Raw genomic sequence first — 16,705 nt, forward strand, 5'->3', positions numbered from 1 at the left:
CTGGGATGAACAGTCTGATATATGAATCTACAGTAAGGCTTAACATTACATTTTCAGCATAATATTTCTCTTTTCATCTAAAAACCAAAACATACAAAAAGAACTGTAGCACCATATGTTATTAATAATATTCATATTGTTCCCAAAAATAGGACATCAGTTTTGCTTTTTTTAAAGAACGGGGATTCCATGAAACAATTTACTTACATTTTATATTCAACAACAACAAAGAAATCTTTCCTTATATGTTCTCAGTTAGAACATAAGCTGTATGAGTACACTTTCATAAAGATGCTACAGATTGTAGCGAATTTGCTTACTGACATTATGCCAACTTTTGGAATACCCCGGATAAATCATATAGTCTAGGGAGTATCCTGATAGATTTGTGAAATACACCAACAAGCTAACACAATCTAGAAATTGATTGAATATAAACAAAGCAATATTTCCCAACACCTTTGATAACAATTTCAAAAATCAGCAGCAATTAATATGACAACCATAGTCGCTTCATTGGAATATCAAATACATTTTCAAACAAAATATTACAGCCAATTCTACAATAACAACAAAAATAGATACACACAGATTAAGGACATATAGATGACAGGAATTTACAACACAGCAATCACATTCTATATAATTTTTTTACCCAAATTCCATTAGCAATAGTACATTTGTGCTCCTGTGCGTTTGCCAAAAAGATGCATTTTATCATCTGCCAGTTTCAGTCTCTCAGAGAAAAGAAAGAAAAAAATCCTAGTGCAGATTGAATCATAGTAAAATTAAAACATACTGTATGCTGAAACCAGTATATTAAAGTATATATACACACAGAGTAAATGTTTTTTTTTTTTTTTTTTGTGAAGGTTGGAAAATCAAAATGGCACCATTAAGAGTTGAGTTCTGCTGTAAACTGTGTGGATTTGAGGTGCTAGCTCTAGAGCATTTTGAGACTGCAAGTTTGCGGGGCACAGGCCCTCTCAGTCAACCGGAAGGCTGCTATCAGAAAGCTAAAAAGTGGACTGCAGTCCACAGTGGTAGCACCTTTTAAATTCAGCACCAGGTTATTAACAGAAATCAAAGAAGGATCAAAAGTAAAAGAAGAAAATGCACCGTTTTATCATCTGAACATACTGCTCCAGTGGTCAAACAGATGGTCATGACACTAAGGTACATACTTAAACCAAGTCAAACACTACAATGACCTGCTGCTACACATTAATGCAGAAATCAGAGGGTTTGTTGTGCAGTTGAGAGCACTTACATGCTAAATGTTGAGGGTCACCTCACAATGACTTTTAAAGGCATGCTGGGAGGTGGTTGGAAAACCAGGAAATGAGGTTATTTAAAAGTGAATCAGTGATTGGGCCTGTTTCATCATTCCATTGTAAGAAAATGCAACATAAGTGATTTTTTTTTTGCGCATTTTGTCATCATTGACTTCCTCCATGTTTTATTCCAACTGCAGGCGTTATTATTTTGGCGAGAGAATGTTTTTTTTTTTCTTCACACGAGACAAAAGACACAAAGTTTACGTCTTGGCACTACAAATCATTCATCATTGCAAGACAGAAGAAGATGTAAAGGCATAGACAAAAGTACAAAACAATCATTGACCAAATCGCTTGGTATCGTGGCTGGCATTTGTTAAGACTATCCATCAAACAGTCCAAAACTAATGCTTTTGAGCTCAGTCCAAACTGCTAATTTGTAACTTGCTGAATCAACTGGGGCTGTTGTGTTTCAGCTTGCTCAAATGTAATAAAGATGAGGAACCCTATGTTCAAGTACAGAAGATGTTCAGTATTGCCTTACTTTTTCCTCCTATGTCTTTGATAGAGCCAATAACTGGGTTTCACACTATACCCACCACTTGGTTCTGTCACACTGTGAAGTTTAGTTGTAACACTGTAACTAGGAAACAGTGCAGTCCTATTGATGACAACTTGGATGAAACGGTAAACTAAATGTTGTTGTCGACTAAGGTGTGAGCTGACAGTATTGAGAACTTGGCTTGATCTGGTTTGAGGAGACCTACAAGAAGAATATTGTTTGGTGTTGTCATCGTCTTGGTGAATGTGGTGGCACATGAAACAAGTAAAGAAATACATTGGCATTGTTGTTTGCGGACCTGGCTGCCATGGCTGGATTAAAGCACCCAAAGTGACAAGGCACAACAAGGACTGAGAAGAACAAGCTTGCTGTTCAAATGCTCTTGCTGTGTGTTGTGGCTGTCGAGGGATGTGGAACTGGGCAGGTAACCTGACAAAAACAATTCTCTGCAGGGGATTTCTTTGTGCCCTTGATTATGGTATAAAGTGTGGCAGCCTTACTACTACACTGTATAGTAACGGCTTTTACTTGCACTCTTGTGTAGCTTAGCTCTTAAAACCCATGTATAATTTTAAGGAAAAATACAAAATCAAAACCCACTTATTAACCAGCTTTTATCTAATGCTTTTTACTAGCTACAGAATGTGGTAAAACTATAATTGTTCTGTAGAAATATGTAAAATATACTGCATGTTTCATAAAAAAATCGGACTTGTAGACTCTTTGCACTGTAAAATTAAAATCAATGAGTGTAACTAACCGCCATTACTACTATTCTAATGACACAGTTAAGCAAGCATAAATACTCTGCGTTTTACCACTAGACGAAATGCAGCCCAGTTGTACATAATCTTGTTTACGATGCTATATAATACCGTTGTCTCACACACACACACACACACACACACACACACACACACACACACACACACACACACACAAATGAATGAATCACAGTGTATTTGCACCTGATTTGGACATGTGTCCACGTCTCGAAAAAGTCAGCAGTGTTTAGAAAGGATGCACCAAATGCCAGGCAGCCAACTACCACAAAAAACGTATAATAATCATTCCCAAGAAAACAAACGTGCAAATCAAAATTTAGTGATACAATCCCAGCCGAGGAGTGGTCCAGGATGCAATATGTTAAGGAAAAAATGGAGACCCTTGAGGACATGCCTGGGGATGAGAACTGCATTGAGACACCCCTGAGTCAGCTGGTTCAGTGGTCTTGTTTGTTGGTCCTGAGGAACCCCTATATTGGCTGTTTTGCTTAGTATTTTTTTTTTAGTTTGACAATACTTATTATTCATTAATTGACTAACTATTAACATGGCTGTTCATTCACTACAACAGAGAGGAACTACTCTGGCTACTATGGTAAACAATGAACAAGTTGGTTGTTTGCATACTCATGTATATCTATACATATGGTGTGATGGATGTTTGCTCCACCCTAGCTGACCCAACAGTTCTCAATTACTCAGGGCTGAACATCGCTTTTAAGCTGAAGGGTGGAAGACCCTGGATGTTGAAGCTCTTGGTTATGGCAGTGTACCTCATTGCATGTTCTCATGTCAGGATCTCCAGTTGTTCAGCCTCAAACCCCATTGTTCAGTTACCAGAGAGTGTGAGAGTGTTTCACGGGAGTGCACCAAGGCCCAGCACCGAAGAGATGGAGAAGAGGGCGGAGCAGCAACCGAGGATGGAGCCGAACAATCGGCGAGAGAACAGAACTGTGGGAAAGGGCTGAGGAGACACACAAGACAAGTATGCGAACACACCACCACCACTCAAGCACAATTGCATCCCCTAATACATACTGTAGGTTGAACAGTATGTGCTAAGAGGTAAACACTCCTAGAGGTAAAGGAATCCTACACATATGCTCCAGTCAAGCCCTTTATCACAATCTGTCCTCCTGTTCTTTTCCACCCCTGGCAAAAACCCCCTCTCACCTTTGACCTGGACTTAACATGGCATCTGCCTTTTACAGTACGATGTTAGCAGGCGCATGTGGCAACAGCTAAGCAGAAAGCCAGTCAGCCAGGAGAAAGAAATCTCTGTTTTGTGTAGGGCTCTTGGGCACCCCTTGTTGGGCGCATTTGTACTAATGCCTCATACTAAAGTCATGGCAAACACTGCAATGTAAAAAACACACATTATATATTTGGATGAATCATTGAGTAAGTAGATAAAATTGGAGTATGAAATGCATTCATTTTTCTCATGAATTGTTCCGTAGCCCTCTCTGGAAATTTAAGTCAAGTGACTTAGAGGGCATGTTTTTGAAATTTGATTTCATTTTTGTCATGAGTGAATACAGTAGTCGTCCCGTGGGTAACCGTAGTGGAGAGCTCCCGCATGTAAATCTGGGAAATGTTTATCTGGCCTATAGATGGCACACGTTTTGCAAGGACTCATTCTATTGGTTCAAGGGGGCAGATAACTTGGAAAGACAGTACTGTTAGATGTGATTTGGCTTTGTTTCAACTGCGCTAGCTGGTGCCAGAACAGTTGCCCTGTACACCCATATAAGAGTATAACCTCTATGAGGGCACACTGATGTTGAGGAGAATAACTTTTAACACTGCACTGCACACATTTTTAGTTATGTAAAAAAGTGTGTGGTCTGGCAAAATATAGTTATGTCAATGACTATAAATGTGGACACACATATGCACTGAAGTATAATAGCATAGAAATATCTTCTCAGAATTGTCTTTTTTTCAAGAACTTATTACAAGGCTTTGCACCCAGTAAGCATATATTAATCAACCTAAAACATTTGTTGATAGGAAAACAAAACAAGGAGGTTGTATTAGGGAGTACTTTCTAGGATACAGAAGGGAATGGTGGAGGATTCCTTGAAGCCTGTCTTTGCACTTCAAACTAAAATGTGTTAACACACATTTTTACCCTCTACCCTTTAATAGACACTTACAATCTTTTAGAAAAAGGCTTTGGAATGTTTTTTTTATCATAATTTTCTACCCATCAATTTAGAAAATGTTGTGCTCATGTCAACTACATTCTACATTTGTTTCATTGTGTTTTTTTTTTTTTTTTTTTAAATCAGGAACTACTGGCAAAAATGACCAAATAAGGTGTGCTCTTACAGCTAGCCTCCACTGGAGGGCAGTATGCACTGTAGAAATTAAATGTGTGGGTGGAACTGATCGAAGGTCAGTGTGCTTCTTTTTTCTTCCATACATGATGCGATTACAATTAAGGATTTTGGACAAAAATAGTACAGCCAGGATACACTTGAGCCACGTAAGCTCACAGAGGGAAAATCCATTTTTGAAATGCTTCTCTAAGACACATCTTTGATTGTGTCCTTTCTGCAATTTACAGTATCACGATAGACATTTCAGTGCTTTGTAATTCATGGGCTAAGGACTTGGTAAACATTATCATACATTTCAATAATTGACATATACAGTGGCAGTAAATGTTGGGATGTGCAAAGACCTGCCCCCTCTGGGACTCTCCTCCATCATTCCCATCAGGCTTTGCGCCGGTCCCATGTCACAGGGACATACAATATGCCCTTCACAAGTATTCACAGGTTGAATCACCAATACAATATAATGCATTAAACACATTTCATAATGAAACATTCATATATTATCTACACACTCATACAGAACCCTCCTCTATCAATGTAGAGGGATTTATATGGTACTTCTGTATACTGTATATCACATCAGATACTGTAGGTTAAAAATTTTCTCTCTCTTTACTGTATGCTTTTTCCAAAAATAAATCATGACTGCGTGTTTAGACTGTCATGACGGACTTTCCTTTGACTAACACACATCTCCTGCAGGGAAATTGAATAATCAGAGTGGAGAGAAGGAGAGAGCTGAGATAATATCTGGAGAGGAGGAAGAGCAGTGTGAAAGAAAGGAAAGGCATGTGCATCATATTGTGTGAGAGGAGGTGACAGAGTTGAGGGAGAAGATGCCTTCAGAGGGAGGATTCGTACTGCAGGAGTTCATAAAGAAGCGGACCGTCCCTATACCTGATGCCCACCGCGTTCGGGCTAATGTACTGCAGCACATTTATGGTCCTACGCAGGCGCCGATCCACAAAGTGTGCATCCCAGGCTGGGTAGCGTTTTCTGGGCATGTCTATCTTGATGAAAGGACCCTCAGGCCGGATTGGCCTGCCAGCTGCATCCACAGGCTCTGTGGACCTCACCTGGAAAACCGGAAGGCAGGTGTCTGTGGCTGTTTCATCTGACTCTTCGTGTTCCCCTGCCAGACCCCGTGTGGGGGTGGCCTGAGAGCCACGTGGCCCTGGTGTAGGAGCCATGGGCTCGGCCTCGGGGGGTAATGGAAGGCCCCACAGAAGCTCAGCACAGCAGGAGCTGGCCAGCACCCTCAGCCGGGGGCCCATGGGGTGTAGAACCCCGTAATAGAGAACCATACAGGCCACACCTGAGGCAAAGCACAGGAAGACGCCACAGAGGGCAAAAGAAGCATAGGCGTCAGTGGTGACTGGGTCACGGTACGCATACCAAAGGAGGCTGAGGATGGCATTCTCTAACAGTACTACTGTGTAATAGGCCACCATTCTGTACCGCGCCCGGCCCGCACGTACATTGAACCAACAGAAGACGTAGACCACGCCCACCACCATGTTGAACAATACCTCCTCCCACTTGGACATGCAGAAGTCGGTGCCGCCATGGATGACCCAGAAAGCCATGGCACACCAATGGAGCACCACAAAAATGCCAAAGTAGATGTGGAAAACCGAGGCAAATAGAGCAAGGGAGAGCACCCGTGAGGAGATGGTAAAAAGGCGCCAGAACAGATGCACCAGGGCACCTCGATAACTCATACTCTTCTTGTCGTCACGTGAATCACGCAGGAGTTTGTGGTAAGACGCTAGCACCCAGGCCAGGGACAGGAGGGAGGACATGGCAGAAACACCTGGGAATATAGACAGAGAGAGAAAGAGTAAAAGAAGAATGAGCGATACTGACAGATGCTGTGAGATGGTTCTAAAAAGAAATAGAAAGAAATATCCAGTTTTCATTTTAAGTATACAGCATAACCCAAAGAATTATAGTTGAATCTTGACTTGGCTGACATTCCACTTACTGTATACAGTGGCTTTTATTTCAGCCACAGCAATCTATCACCTTTTGCAAAGCCATATTATTACCAAGATCATCATAGGTCTCTCAGTCAACACAGTCTCCATTTAGGGCACCATTTCAGTTTCCTTTAGATGTGTATAATAGTAGAGACAGCAGATATGTCAGAGCAGTAACCTGCTGCATGAAAAATGATAGAGGATTATCTGCAGAGCAGCAGCATGGTGCCTCTCAGAAAATGTATTGATGGCATTTCTATAGACACCCAGACAGGGAAGGATATCGCTTGTTATGATTGAATTGCCTTCCTTGGGGAGCTGTATTGCGCTAGGAAACTGGAATTGTAAAAATGGTTTCAATAACAAGAGTGATGAATGTTGGAAATAAGATCCAACAGTGAAGAATATTGCACACTTTAAATAAAGCGATATGTGAACTTCACAGAAAGAGCATCTCAGCATCATGCGATAACCACAGTATGACATAATGTAAAAAAGAAGGATGTGAGAGATGTCTTGAACTACACACAAACAAAATAAGACTAGTGCTGCTCGTTTAGAGCCGTAGGAAAGCCCTTACACTGCAGCCACTCAGCCTTGTTGCTCTGGATCATGATGCAGAGCTGCAGCACCAGCTGAGGGGCGCTTTCTAAGAAGGTCTCTAGCAGTCGCAGCATGTTGACATCGGCATACTCATACATCATAGCCCAGTAAAAACGCCGCTGGTTCTCCTTCTGACGGTGACTTTGTATACCGAGGTACATGGTGCGGATGTACCTGTAGAGAGAGAAAGGACGGACAGTTAGACAATCCATTAAGTATTTCACTGTATTTGACCCTAACGGCACAAGGACACTCGGCATCAATATTACATCTTTGCGACCCAAATAATATGCATAAATTCACTGTTCAGCACACCTGCACATTGAGTTTATACAACACTAGAGGGCATACTTAGCTACACTTTTTAATACACAGTAAAATATAGCACTGCATTCATGGTAAGTTTAAATGTTAAGATTTTTGCAGATGAATAAAGTTGAATAAGTTTTAATGGATTAAACATTTAAAGGATTTGACAAAAATGTGTGGACTGATTGCCACATAAACGTTTGTGAACACAAACACCTTGCAGGAAGCTGTAGTGATAAAATGGAACAAATAAAAAACAGCAATGTAATTATGATAATATAAGAAAAATTGCCCTAAACTTAAATTTAAAAGAAAAATCCTTACAGAAAACTTCACCTCTTCTCTTGCCCATCATTCTACAAAGTACATCCAACTAGAACTAGCTTGCCTAGGCACCAAGTAACTACTTGCAAATTTTAGCAGCTTTACTCCACAGTTTGACTACGTTGTGTAAAGCAGTATTGGCGAAATTAAAAACATTTGACAATCATCCACCTCTGAAGGTGGTTATTAAACTTGTTATAGTGTACATATAGTAAGCATGAAAATGGTCATTCTCTTAAGTGCACCACATGAGCCATATTGTCAGCTGGACTGGCTATTTTCATGACTTATGTGGTTTCATAACGCTGAAGTGAGTTTGGTTAAGCCAGGGAGACGGTAGGTAATGCCGCTGAGAAGTGGCAGCTAATTGAATCAAGCTCCTGTTGCCATCAAAGCTGTACCACTGCTTTGATGGCATTGTGAACTGCTGGGCAAAAATGTAATATGCCCGGGGCTGTGATATAGCTAATTAAGATCATAATCTTCTTTGAATATGGATTTCGAAAAGTAACTGCAGTCGGAGCGACGCTCTTCTGTGCACAAAACCAATTAACGCGCACAGTAGAAGACAACAAATAGCTATGAGGAAAACATTTAGCAGACAGGAACAGGACACGGCAAGCTTGAAAATGCAAGGTAAAAAACATCAATCCATCCAACAAAAGAAAATCAATGCAACAAAAACAAGGAAAACTGCAGTCTTGCTCGCTTTTATTCTCTCCAATCACAACTTTAACTCTTCAAACATGTTAACCCAGAGAGAAAATCACTGAAACCAGTATGCCAGTTATAGTGGTTTATAGTTCTCTTTACACTGGATTCAGCCCTTGCATATTGGGTGGTAGCTGCAGGGCCTATTTGCCTGAGCTGGCAGAGTGGCCAAATAAATCCAGCACTTGATGTGAAGGCAGTCAACCAAGGACAAAAGTGAAGCAATGACAGAAATAGACTAGACAGTAGCACTCCCCAAAACAAATTGAGAGACATTGGATCTAAATTCAGTTTCTAAAAGTGAGGCACAAATTCACTGCAGCATAGCAAACAAAACCAGAAAATGCTTATGAGTGGTTTTCAACATAATTAGCTTCTGCATTAGCTATTGGGGAAGAGATTACTGTTTAATTTGAATTGAGGTTGAGAGCAGTGCACTGTAAAGAATGCATCGTCTAGTAGGGTCTGATTGCTTTTGGTTATTGTTCTGGCTAAGATTTAAGCATTAACCACTTCCTACAATACAACTCCATAGACATTCAGCTAAATGCGATAATGGGATCGTGAAATACATCTGGTACACGTGGAAGGCCTGAGAGAGAATTGCTTCTCACTTTTTTGGTTTACTTGTGCTCACAAAATAGTGAATGATCTCGACATACACTTTGTTTTCCTGGGATCAGAAAACAATTATCTTACAACCACGAGAAAATGTTTTCAAGGTTATTGTTTTTGCAGAGTTTTGCAGAGGACTTCTCTTGTGATCAAATAATGGTTTCATGGCCAAAAAAAACTGCATGTTCTAGTGAGAGATCACACAAAAAAGACGTATAAATGTGACATGTATAAGGAAATGTGACACATCTGAGCACAAACTAGGAAACTAAACCGGATTGGTCTTTTTTTTTTCCCGGCCCACAACAAAGCTCCCTCTGCTTTTCTGACAAAATGTTGGCAAACCTCTATGTGGTCCACTTAGTCAGTCAGTCAATTAGCTAACCTGGAAAGACAGCCAGAGTTCCCCTCAAGGTGTGAAAGAAACTGGAGAAATGGAACAAAAACTTCCACACACAGCAACTGTAGCCACAACATTAGTGTGGACGCTTGATGACTCATGTATAGATGTGGCTGACAAATGTGCAGTGAATCATTCTAGCCAAAATTCACAAGTTTTGTTATACCATGTAGCGCAAACATACAGTTATTATCCATGTAACAAAACATACACAAAATATCTGTTCAGGCATCCTCTACCCACTGAGCCAAGGCTGCTAACACATGGTGTAATTAAAAACAGAGAAAGGTCTGGGTGAGTGAGGGAATTTAGGAGCACCGGGATGGTGGTCTTTCTCAGGACAGTGGACAAGGGGGAACAAGAGAGGGGGAAAAAAATGGACAAAAGTTTTTCGGGATCAATAGCTCTGGGCTGTAAGAGGCACCATTATATCCAGAGTTAAAGGCTGGCATTCCATGACATTTTCAGTTGCACTGGTAAATGTCAGATGGAGCAAGTCAACCCCTCTCCCTCACTAATGACATGCCACAGAGACCTACACAGGCCTTTTGTCTCCATCCCCCAATTTCCATTAGTCTGTGTGTTCCACTGATATGTCTCACTGGTCTGTAGTGCCTCCGTCAGGAACAGTAATCTTCATGAAAAAACAGGTCTCTACAGCCATGTTAGCAGCTCTGTGAGGCTGTACTGGGGCACAGCGGTGCTTTGAGCTAAATCCTAATGGCAGCCTGCTACAATGCTCACAATGGCAAAGCTAACATGTTTAAGGTGTAAAGTACAGCTGAGGCTGATATGTCATTCGTTTTGCAGGTATTTAGTCATAAACTGAAGTATTGGACAAATGAAAATTTGCAATAGAAGACAAGTTGTTAAATTCATCTGGTAGCCTACCTAATTTCATTGGAATGGATCCAACAATTGTTGAGACATCTAACTTAGAACCACAAATGCAAAAGTCATAGTGGCACTAAAGTAAAAGTTGTAGGATCACCAAAGTCATTAGGATACATCCTCTGGGAGCCATGGATGTTTGTACAGAATGTTGCACCATCCATCCAGTAATTTACATCCACAACTTTCCTTTCTGATAGTAAACGTTATTAGTTCATATTCCCTTGGTTTCAGCACAAAAAAAACTTGTACAGTTGAACACTTTGGGATTCACGGCTGTCAGAAAAATCAGAACTCACTCCATTACGTCTCCAACACACACATTGCAAGAATCTCAGACACATCCACCGATTGTGATGCACGCTTTTAACACTCCCACTGTGGCTTTTTCACATGTAGTAACACAAATGGCTCTCTAAAAATAAGCACACACACACACACACATGTGCACAAACATACTTGTCAGCGCTGTAGGTAATAGGGGATTTCCTTTCTGTTCCAGACACACGTTAGATGGATCCCGCTCTGTCTTCCTCCCCTCGCCTCCCGCCCTCGAGATACTTAGGCTGCGGCCCACTTCTTGATGCTTCCCCCCCTCACTGCCCAGCCCACTTCCCTTTTAGCTCCATAGCTCCTCTACAGGGCTCCTCATGAATTATTTGTGGCGAGATCATAGCGATCATTCATGGCTCGTTTAACAGCGTACGCATGGCCTAACAGCTAGACGCTGTGCCCGGGTCATGTTCCAAGCTCAGCGGTCTGCCGTTACTGTCGAAACACAGGCAACCATTACTCACCCCCCCCACACACACACACACACACACACACACACCATCTTCAGAAAAATTTGCCTGCATCAGTAATTGACGATCCAAAGGTAGACGTTGCTGCAAGATACATGAAACTGTAATTACAAGGTTTGCATGAGTAGACATTTTGAGATCTGAAAATGAGCCAGTGAGGGACAGGTGGAAACACACACACACACACACACCATGTGGACGACTTGGCCATGTTGTCCCTCCCTTGTCCCAAAGAAAATTGACCGATGACTCATTCAAACACCCTTACACAAATCCCTTGAGTGGGTGGTTAGAAGTATCTCTCTCACACACAAATACAAACCTAGCCAAGTTTAACAGCATCTGTTTTCTAAGTCATGCTAGTGGGAAGGCTAAGCAGCTCAGACTGCATATATCTTGTCATAAGCTGATTCATAAGAAGATCACTAGTACCATTAGAGCAGCATGAAGCAGTTTATGCATCGTCTGTTAACAGGTGGAATCCGGCAGACTGCTAAGCACAAGGGACACATAACATACACAAGGCCTGAGGGTTTATGAAAAAGTGTGAGCGTGTGTGTGTGAGCTTGTGTGTGTGTGTGTGTGTGTGTGTGTGTGTGTGTGAGCATGTGTGTGTGTGTAAGGTGCAGGCAATGCCAGCTGCAATGAGTCACACCCTGAGTCACTCCGAGCGGCCGCACATTGACTCTCAATAAGGTTTGAACCTCCTTTATCAGGGAGATTTAAATTTCTCTCCCGCTTTTGCTCGATATCTTTGCTTCTCTGTGTCTTTCTCTCCCAAAGACCCCGCCTCGCTTCCAGGACAGAATTCAATTTCTGTGTGCGGAAATTTTTTTTCTTCTTCGATACTGATTTTTTTTCTCTGAGGAAAGCGGTGGAGGGTGTGGGAATGGGGTAGCAGTTACAGCAGCTACTGATTCATGGCTGTTCTGTTTCCTCTCTACATGTACTGTTTGGCTCTGTCTTTTTCATCATTCATTGACCAGTAAGATTATATCAGCAATTATGTCCATCATGAATGCAACTTTAGAAAACACTGTCATGTTCTTTATTTCTGTTGTCTGTTTCCATCCACCATTTGAAAAAAATATTGCCCTTGACTAGATGCTGACATGAAAGTACAGACTCACTGCACAACTGGAGTAACAATTACTGTGAGAACTGAAACATTGAAAAGAGTTGCAAACCATTCTAAGATGCATTACTAGAAACTCAATGTACCTGCATATTAATGCTTGCAACGATTAGTCAATTTATTAATAAGTTAATTGACTGAAAATGAATCTGCAACTACTGTAATAATCAATTCATTGCCAAACATTTGATGTTTCAAGCTTCTAAAATTAGAGAATGTACTGCTTTTCCTTGTTTTGCATTGTAGTAAATTGAACATTTTAGGGTTTTTGGAATGTTGAAGTAATTCGAAAACGTCATTGTCTGTATGAAATTGTAATGGATCATTTTCTAAACTGTTTCAGATGTTTTATAGACAAAACGATTAATTGAAAAAAAATATTGACAGAGAAATCAACAATGAAAACAATCATCCCCACTGCATATTGATCTGGGAGCTCTGGTCAGAAGATTTCTCACGCATTTTGGTCCTACCTGAGTCTCCCTTTTTACATGAAATCCCCCTATTCAAATATCTCTAATCTAGTCGGTTCTCCATGTCCATAACATTCTAGGATTCTAGTGTGTAACTGTTAGTGTAAAGTGTGGAAAAGTGACACGATAAAGATCAATTTATTTCTCAATTCTTCCCTCTAGGTCTGCACAGTCCGCTGCCTGTCTGAAGGAGTCAGTATGCTTTAAACAGAGCAGGTGGCCAGGTGTGCAGGATTAAAAAAGTTTGCAGAATTTAAACTTTTCTTTCTCGCCTTTTAGCTGCTCTAAATTTAAAGGTCCCATGGCATGAAAATGTCACTTTATGAGGTTTTTTAACATTAATATGCGTTCCCTCAGCCTGCCTATGGTCCCCCAGTGGCTAGAAATGGTGATAGGTGTAAACCGAGCCCTGGGTATTCTGCTCTGCCTTTGAGAAAATGAAAGCCCAGATGGGCCGATCTGGAATCTGGTTACCTCCCCTTTCTCTGCTTTGCCCGCCCAGAGAATTTTGTCCACCCATGAGAGAGAGACATCATGGCTTTCAAACGAGCAAAGTGGCAGTTGGTCAAGGCCACACCCCCACCCTCCACCTTGACCCCCCCTCTCTCCTCCTCAATAGCTACAGACACAGAAATGGCACATACTAAGGAAAGTTCATTGTGGGACTGGCTCTAGTGGCTGTAATTCTGTAACCTGACTCCGCCAGATGGATTGCTTCGCATTTGCTCGGCATATCCATCTGGGAACTTTCCGTTGGAGAACTTTTGGGAAGGGGCGGAATACTGGTTATTTGATTGGATGAACCATCTGTCTATCACCTATGTTGGTGATAGATGGGCCAAATCAACAAATCAGATCCACGAAGCGTGTGAAAATACAACCACAAGCCCGCCCCTGCTGCTGCAGGCAAAGCATAGCTCGTTAGCTCAGCATGCAAGCAACATGTCGGTAAAGGATATTTGTCGTTTCTGTAACGAGAATTTAAGAATAAAAGGCACCATTTCAGGTTCCCGGACCATATTCCAAAAGAAGGATCCAAGAGAAAAAAAGCATTAGCGAGCGGCTAACAGAATTAGGGCTACCGCTGGCTGATAATACTGGTCAGCTGATTGGATAAACCATCTGTCTATCACCACCTAACCCACCTCAAAACCAACGCTGATTGGCCCGGTCGTTTGGCTAACGGCTCCAAATTTTCTCTGCCTCAAGATGCCAGACTGATCTGCGAGTGGAAAACTGGAGCTCGCGAGATCAGGACGGTCTCACGAGGCTAGTAATTCGGCACCAAGAATGAATTTCGGGAAAGAGACTTTAAGTTATCCTTCTTTTACTTGAAAATACCAGAATTATGAAGTAGCAATCATTCTCACTTAGAACAAAAAACAGACAATATTGTCCTCTTTTATAATGCTAAGCCTTTATAAACTGCATTTGTGTGAAGCAAAACGTGTTGATGATCAGTGTTGGGAGTAACGCGTTACAAAAGTAACGCAATTACAGTAATGTATTCCTTTTTGCTGTAACGCAGTAATATAACGCATTACTTATTACATTTCGGTAATATTATTACCCGTTACAATCTCAGTAACGCGAGTTACAACGCATTTTAATGCAACATTTTTTAAGAATTTCCCAAAAACCGCTAAGCATTTGTTCACAGGAAAAAAAAAAGCCGTGCGTATTATTTCATAACATCTGTGTCCCAACAGGTGACGGTACGTCAGCTCGGACAGCTGTGTGTCCGAGCCGCTGACAGATTTAAACATTTCGGGAATTAATGTTTAGGTTGTTACACGTAAATCATTGCAGTTTATCAGCCGTGGAGAGTAACTATGCCTGTAGTGGAACTGCTTCGAATGACGACCAAAAGGCTTGACTTTTACTGTGACCATTTACTGTTCAATATGTTACTGTCATGAACGGTAATAATTATTACAGTTGCAGTTTTACAAACAAGAAAGTGAGCAACTTAGCTTGACGGACATGTTGCATCCATAGTTGCATCTCAGTAAGCTAGCAAGAGTACACAACAGACAACTTCCGTGTAGGCTACTTCAAAATAAAAGCACTTCCTGTGACGGTTCGCAGTAAAACTCATGGTAAAACTATATTACTGTAAAAAATAAGGGTGTGGACCTTTTCACATATCAGCTCTAAATCAAGTACTGTAAATAATGTAAATAGTTAGTTTTAATCACACTATAATTGACCATTTCCTTTAGACTGTTTTAAACTAAACAACATGAATTTCTTATTCAAGTGCTTTAAATAAACATTTTACAACAATGCCGTACTTCAATACAACCATAAGATACTTTTAATTGAGTATTTTCATTTTCTCCTATTTGTATATTGTACGTTTTACTTATCTATTTTTTATAGCTTTAGTTACTTTGCATATCCATATTAATTATACAAAATATTATGAATAATCTATGATGTATCAAAGTGGATAAAGAGGAGACTTTATTGATCCGGTGGTGAAATTCCCAAGCTAGCTGCCAAGTCAAACTTCCGCTATTATTTTGGTGAAAGTAACTCAAAGGTAATGCAAAAGTAGTGTAACGCATTACAATTCAGAGACAGTAATATTGTAATGTAACTAATTACTCTCAAATGACAGTAACTAGTAATCTATAATGTATTACATTTTGAAAGTAACTTGCACAACACTGTTGATGATGATGATGATGATGATGATGATGATGATGATGATGATGATGATAGCAATGGGAACACACAGGTTGCTGTCTATAGCTAAATTAGTAGTATTTCTAGTGATTCTGATTTTCCCTCAGCCGTAGTGAAGTCAGCAGTATGGGTCAGCTATAGAAAAGCTGGCAGGGATTCAGTGTCTTGCTCAAGGACACTTCAGCAGGCCGTCTCACAAATCTGCCATTCTTTTGCCATTTCCACTGAATGAAAGTATCACAGCTCCAGCGGGAATTTAACAGTGATGTCAGTGTTGTGTTAATCACCATTCGCAAATGTGTACAGCGCCAAAGAAAACTGTTATATTGAACATCTCTTCAACTCAGCATCTTAGCTTTTATGGGAGAGGAATAGGTAATACAAATGTAACATAGTATGAAAAAAGGCTTACGTTTATGTATGTCAAGACGAGGGATTTTTGCACCAACCAAAAACACTTTGTGGCTCAATGGGCTTCCCCTTTAACAGTGTACCACTGATCCTACATCAAATATGTCTTTATCCTCCTTATGGCGATGAAGAGCCCTGGATGAAAGTCTGGCTGAGTTGGGATCTGAGTCCCACAGGCAAGTCAGATACACTCACATACAAACACACAACGGTCTGTGACCAGTGCCTTTGGGCAATTGCTACGCCGAGAGCTGCTGGAATGTTGAATGGAGACCAGGTTGACATGATGCGAGCTGAAAGCGATGGGGAGCGGCAAGCTGAGATGAGAGATGCTGTGTCAAGTCTGCTCCACCCTGTCAGTTCGTTGAGTGTGTACTGGTTAACCACTTCC

At 41.0% G+C, this 16,705-nt stretch overlaps 1 protein-coding gene across 1 annotated transcript in view; it reads right to left on the reverse strand.

Annotated features, from left to right (window-relative positions):
* Positions 1-6: 6 nt before the first annotated feature.
* xkr6b (XK, Kell blood group complex subunit-related family, member 6b) overlaps positions 7-16,705 on the reverse strand; it is a 55,663-nt gene continuing 38,964 nt past the window's right edge. The window contains exons 2-3 of the mRNA XM_028604623.1: positions 7,529-7,725; positions 7-6,782 (exon numbers count right to left, since the gene is read on the reverse strand). Coding sequence (XP_028460424.1) covers positions 5,812-6,782; positions 7,529-7,725 — 1,168 coding nt within the window. The 3' untranslated portion in view covers positions 7-5,811. The remainder of the gene's footprint in view (positions 6,783-7,528; positions 7,726-16,705) is intronic.

Source organism: Perca flavescens, chromosome 18 (genome assembly GCF_004354835.1).
Source record: "Perca flavescens isolate YP-PL-M2 chromosome 18, PFLA_1.0, whole genome shotgun sequence".
NCBI classification, from domain to species: Eukaryota; Metazoa; Chordata; class Actinopteri; order Perciformes; family Percidae; genus Perca; species Perca flavescens.